The 5,580-nt window shown below is 43.4% G+C and overlaps 1 protein-coding gene across 5 annotated transcripts in view; it reads left to right on the top strand.

The window, feature by feature from the left end:
- LOC107654937 (zinc finger protein 827) overlaps nt 1–5,580 on the top strand; it is a 95,510-nt gene that overhangs the window by 18,315 nt on the left and 71,615 nt on the right. For all 5 annotated transcript variants that reach the window (XM_016442287.1, XM_016442279.1, XM_016442270.1 and 2 more), the window contains exon 2: nt 2,064–3,278. In XM_016442287.1, the coding sequence (XP_016297773.1) occupies nt 2,064–3,278 (1,215 nt within the window). The remainder of the gene's footprint in view (nt 1–2,063; nt 3,279–5,580) is intronic.

Here is a 5,580-nt window from a genome sequence, read left to right as displayed (position 1 = left end):
CTAAATTGGCTGTGAGAAATCTGTCTGGTAGGCTAAAAAGTTCATTTCAGAGCTTGAATGTAACACTCTTCTTTCTTTTTATATTTTGTTGAGGTTATGATTTGCATTTAGCGCTTGTGGTTGTAGGGTTGTAGGGTCATGTCCACAGCAGACACAATCATAAGCTCAGTTTATCCTCAAGAGATACGAGCACCAAGTCTCAGTGTGAGTGACTGATAACAGATCTGGACCACAGTGCCTCCTGCAGCTGTTTTTCTGGCCACACAAAGTCATGCTCACCATTATGCCATTAAACGAACCTCTCAAAGGCAGACGGCCAGTATCTTGTCCCTTGTCCCAAACTGTCAAGCTTGTTGCTATGCGATAGCATTGTTGCCATTTCAGCTAACTACCAGGGTTTTGTTCCCATTTTTCAAGCCACATACGAGAGTGTATGTGAGTGTGTGCATTTTAGAGGCAGGGGGTTGTTTCAGACAAAGCCATGCGGAACTGGGGCCCGAGCCGTGACCTTGGGAAATGTCAGGCCGCCCACGGAGTGGCTTGCCTGTGTCTGCCACTCTGGTACAGCTAGGAACAAGAGTGGGGCGTAGCACAACCTAGCTTAACCTAGCGTGGCGAGAGCAGGGTTCAGTCCGAGTTTCTACCACTGCCTCAGAGACCTCTGGTCAGCAATCTAGCCATTTCTCACTAACAACATTATGGCCATTACTGCCCATCCTCCCTGGTGTCACATGAAAATAGGTCATGCCTCACATACTTCACTGTTTTGCTCAGGTGACCGAGAGCTTGGTCAGTGAAACGCCCTGGTGATGTGCTTCAAACGCTTGAACCTTTAACGATGAGGTACGGAAAGTCAGGAGGATGCTTGCACATAATCGCATTCACATCAAGGGACGTGTGTGTATCGGGTTTATATCTTATTTTCTTTTCTTTTTCAAGTTAAGAAGCATGCTCTGCTGCATTGTCAGTATCATGGTGCATGGTCGCATGGGGTCGTGGCAGTTGCCACCCCTTTGGACCAAAGTAAGCAGTGCTGGCCAGATGTGTGTTGACTAATGATCCCTACGGGTCGACGGGATACCATTGCCAGGCAACGGCTTTTCCTTTTCCCTGTAAACAGAGGGCTTACTCGCGAGGCTTATGTTGGGGTCGGCAAGGTGAGACCAGCCTTTATGTGTGCGAGCAAAAGGCGAAGAAAATATGCTCAAATTAATTTTCTTACAGATCATATTCCGGTGTCACAAGTCCCCAGCCTTTTTTCCTGCTGTCTCTAGGTCTTGTTCTCTTATACTCTCACCGAGGTGTGAAGATTTAATTTGGTCAAGTGAACATACAGAAAAAACCCTCACTTGATAAGTTTTGACATCCTCCCTCATCTAGGCTTGTTGCTTTCTGACATGCTCGTGTGGAAGAATTGTTAATATGTATCAGGAATATTCACATTCTTTGTTCGCCCTTGTCTGGCAAGCTGTAATGTTTTGCTTATGAATATTGATACATGAAGTGTATATTAATGACCCTTGGTGACCTTAACCCTATCCTTATTGGCTCCCTTGTGGTATCGGCAAGCTCTTGAATATTAATCCAGTTGTATAACCTTCATTACCCTAATCTTTGCTGTCTAGCCTCCCGGAAGGGCCTGTCACCATGGTAACCCTTTTACTACACTCTTTTAGACCCTTGGAAAAAAAACATGGTTGAAAAATGAATAAAAGGCAAGTTATTCCACTGTGCGTTATGAGGGATGCGTCAGACACTCACCAGGGCAACTCTCAATTGAATTATATCACTCATCTTTTTAGAACATTTGTTTTTCAAACCATCCATTTTAGTCCTAATGAGAAAAGTCACTTGGAAAAGGTCAATCAATGGCTATAAGGACAATGCTGTCAGCATTTTGCCCTAACAGATTTTTCCTCCAGCATTTATTGATAATCATGCCATTACATATATATATTTAATAAGATGCTCGTTTTATAGGATACAACAAATGAAAATGAAGTATTGTCAGTTGTCTTGCTGGAAAAGCATTTGAATGAATCATGTTTTTTCCCATTTCACAGATGTGGACACGGTAGAGGATGGAGGGCCAGAGGGTGGCTCAGTAGAGGAGGACAGCTGGTTTGGGAATACCTCAGACAGCCCCTCTGAATCGTCCTACGGTGATGTGCAAGATGAGCTGCGGGTTTCCCCGGACAATGCTCCCCGACCGGACCACGACACCTCAGCCGAGAGCTCCCTGGGCTGCCCGACGCCAGTTCAGCGGGCTTCCCTGGAGCTGCTGGGGCTGGACAGTGTGATCCTCTCGACCCAGGACATGCTTTCCTCGGAGGTGTCCTCTCTTTACGGAGACTCCAGCCAGGCCCTGGGCAAGCCCCTCAGCAGCAACCTGCGGCGTCTCCTGGAGGCTGGCTCACTGAAGCTGGAGGGAGGCGACCTGAGTGGGCGTGGAATGGGAAGAGGACCAGAGTCGCCCCCGGTCAGCTTGGTACTATCTCCATCTTCACATCATGCACAGCAGCTGAGTGCCCTGGCGAGGAGGTTGGCTAACAGCAGCAGCAACAACAGTGGCAACTCGAACTCTGCATCACCTGCGTCTGTAGCAACTGTCAAGCAGGAGCCCTGTGACCCATATGGCCCCAGCAATGGCCCTAACTCAGGCAGCAGTGGCTTCGTATGGGTAGGTGTTGCAGATAAATGGCCGTCGACTAGTTGCTCAGCACCCAGTGGCAGCAGCCTATCACCAGACTCAGCTATCCAGAAGTTAAAGGCAGCCGCCAACGCCGTGCTCCAAGACAAGAGCGCAGTGGCCTCCTCCACCTCGGCGTCTTCATCCTCCTCTTCCTCCTCATCATCCTCTTCAGTCACCTCCTCCTCAATGGCAGCCCTGGGCACTCGCTCTGATGACGCAGTGCGCTTTGAACCGTTCGCTTCACCCTTCAGTCCGCAGTCAGCCAGCTCCACGCTTGCTGCCCTCTCAAAGAAAGTGTCTGAAAGAAGTCAGCAGCAGGTGGGCTCATCTGAGCATCAACCCTCAGCTGGCTCCTTTCTCTCTCTGGTTTCCATGACCTCCTCAGCAGCTCTGCTAAAGGAGGTGGCCGCACGAGCAGCAGGGAACCTTCTAGCTGATAAGAAAGAGCCGGCATTAGTACTGGGAGCCTCCGAAGATGTCAAGCCCCTGTTAGACAGGAACCAGAAGGTGCCCACCCCAACCCAGGCCATGGATCTTCTGCTGCCAACAATCCCCAAGGGAAGGGCCAAGTCCAGCAGTCAAGCAGGTAATGGTTTGTTCCCTAAAATAAATGTATGCTTTTTTGTGCTTTTGAGGGGAAATTGCCAGGTGGTTTCAATTTGTAGGATTAAACATTAAAACAAACATGAAATTACACTAGCTAAAATTCAAATTCTGTGATTATTACGTCAAAAAAATAGATGCATATATGACCACCTCTTATGCCACCCTGCACCCTGGGTTTTGACACAAATTTCACGATTCGATTCGATTCAATATAGATTATTTTGGATATATATCAGGTACAGTATGCTACATGCCAAATTTTCTCAAGGAAAAAAAATCTCTCAACTAATGCTGTAAAATATACATGAGAGTCAGTTGGTACTAGCTACATTACTATAATATTGAATTTGTAGGCTACACAACTGCTAAAATTACACTTAATTAAGTTTTTAAAATAATAAAGTTACAATTACATAATATTTCTACTTCAATTCGTTTTTTTTAATAGGCTATAAACATTTAAATGGTGGCTTAAATCATAAAACTTGATGGATTTATTCAAACATAAATTAAACATTGAAGAACAGTAAAAATTATAATGAAAATGTTATATAGTGCATATATTTAGCAACATGCCCCTCTCTCCAGTTTATTTTTCTAGCTGACTAATGAGTTCTTGGTCACCGAATATGTTTTTTTCTGTGGTAAATGTGACCACACATTTGTAAACGTGACATTGTTTACAAGACATTATATTGACGTCTTTGCGCGGCTGAAACACTATTTGAGCGATTACGTGAGACAGGATACGGATTGTAAAGTTATACTCTTTCTTTTAGCTTACCTCCGGATGTTTAGTCATGTTTATTTTGTGCTGGAACTGGTATTAATATGGAGGAGATGATCATTTCACGTGCGCTACGCGCTGCCGTGTCTGTTGAACTGAGGCGCTACAGTGATCTGTCACTCCAGATTAAACAGCGCCAAAACGGCATTTGTTATTTGAATACTGCAATACAATGGACAGAATTTGAAATCTGAGACTTTGTCTCATATTAAAAGTACCAAACACAATGCTTATTGCGGTATATTGGCTGGGAAGTGCACTTCAATGTTCCATCCATTAACTGAACACAGGCTAGACTAATCGATTCTTGGGATTTAAGAATCGATATCGTTCTGTAAAAATGAGAATCGATTAAAATCGAGATATCGATATTTTTTACCCAGCCCTAGTTTGCATATCTAGTCTCAGTATGGCAGCCGCAGTGGATGGATAGGCTACCAAAATGCGAACTAGCGATCTGAAACAATGGCCTCAGCACTAGTTTTAGTCGACGAAAAGTCATTGCATTTTTGTCAACTTTTAGTCATTACTTTTAGTCATTACTTTTAGTCAAACTGCAGTTACCAACATTTATTTTGGTAGCTATTTTATAGTCTTCAAACAAAGATAGTCATTAATTCTTCTCTCTTTAGGCCAAATCAATTAAGCTTATGAGAAATTTGAATCAAGGATTGAATTTGGAAAAACTTGAATAAATGATGACAATTTTCATTTTTAGGTGAACTGTCTCTTTAAATCTGATAACACATACATGTGAAACATAGCCTGGGTGAACTATCCCTTTAACAGTAGTGAAAAGGGAGCAACTTATAAAAATGATAGTTGTTCATATATAATATATATAATTATATAATTTAGAATTTTTGAAAAAGAAGCAGAATAAGACAATAAGACAAATATGAAAGAGATACAAACTAAACTCATTTTTCAGATACAGTAGGTTTACTTAACATATATATTTAACATATTTTGTTGGTTAACATTAATGACACAGATAGGTACTTAATTAGGAATGCTGTCCCTTTAAGACGGAAGGCATGCATGTAATACTGACACGCGTTCAGTTTTCACCATAGACTGTAAAAAAACATGGACATAGTGTCCGTGACGTCACTCGTAGGGTTCAGAAGAGCATATTTGAAGCCTAAAGTGGGCGGAGCCGACCGCCGCCATCTTGGCAGTGCGTCACACCCGGATAATCGAAAATGGGCAAAAAGGCGGGACGTGGGTGAAGCTGAGGCACTAGTTGCTGAAAGCATGCCCGTCTATGGTGACAGCAGCGCTGCCGTGCAAAGACAAAACACCATAACCTCGTTTTTGGTCGAAATTAGTTATTGATAATTTTGGGACTTATATGACCTCCTTTATCATGTGTATAAGTATCTTGGAGAAAAGCCCAGGAGAAACCAAGGCAGAACACAGTATCATCAGTTACCGCTCTTTGACTTTGTTTTAGAATGCTCAAATTAAGTTACGGTGCTCTGCATTTGTTTAG

This window comes from Sinocyclocheilus anshuiensis, unplaced genomic scaffold (genome assembly GCF_001515605.1).
Source record: "Sinocyclocheilus anshuiensis isolate Anshui unplaced genomic scaffold, SAMN03320099.WGS_v1.1 scaffold1231, whole genome shotgun sequence".
Classification (NCBI taxonomy): Eukaryota; Metazoa; Chordata; class Actinopteri; order Cypriniformes; family Cyprinidae; genus Sinocyclocheilus; species Sinocyclocheilus anshuiensis.
Note: the sequence above shows the minus strand (reverse complement) of the source record. Positions and strands in the feature narration are given on the sequence as shown.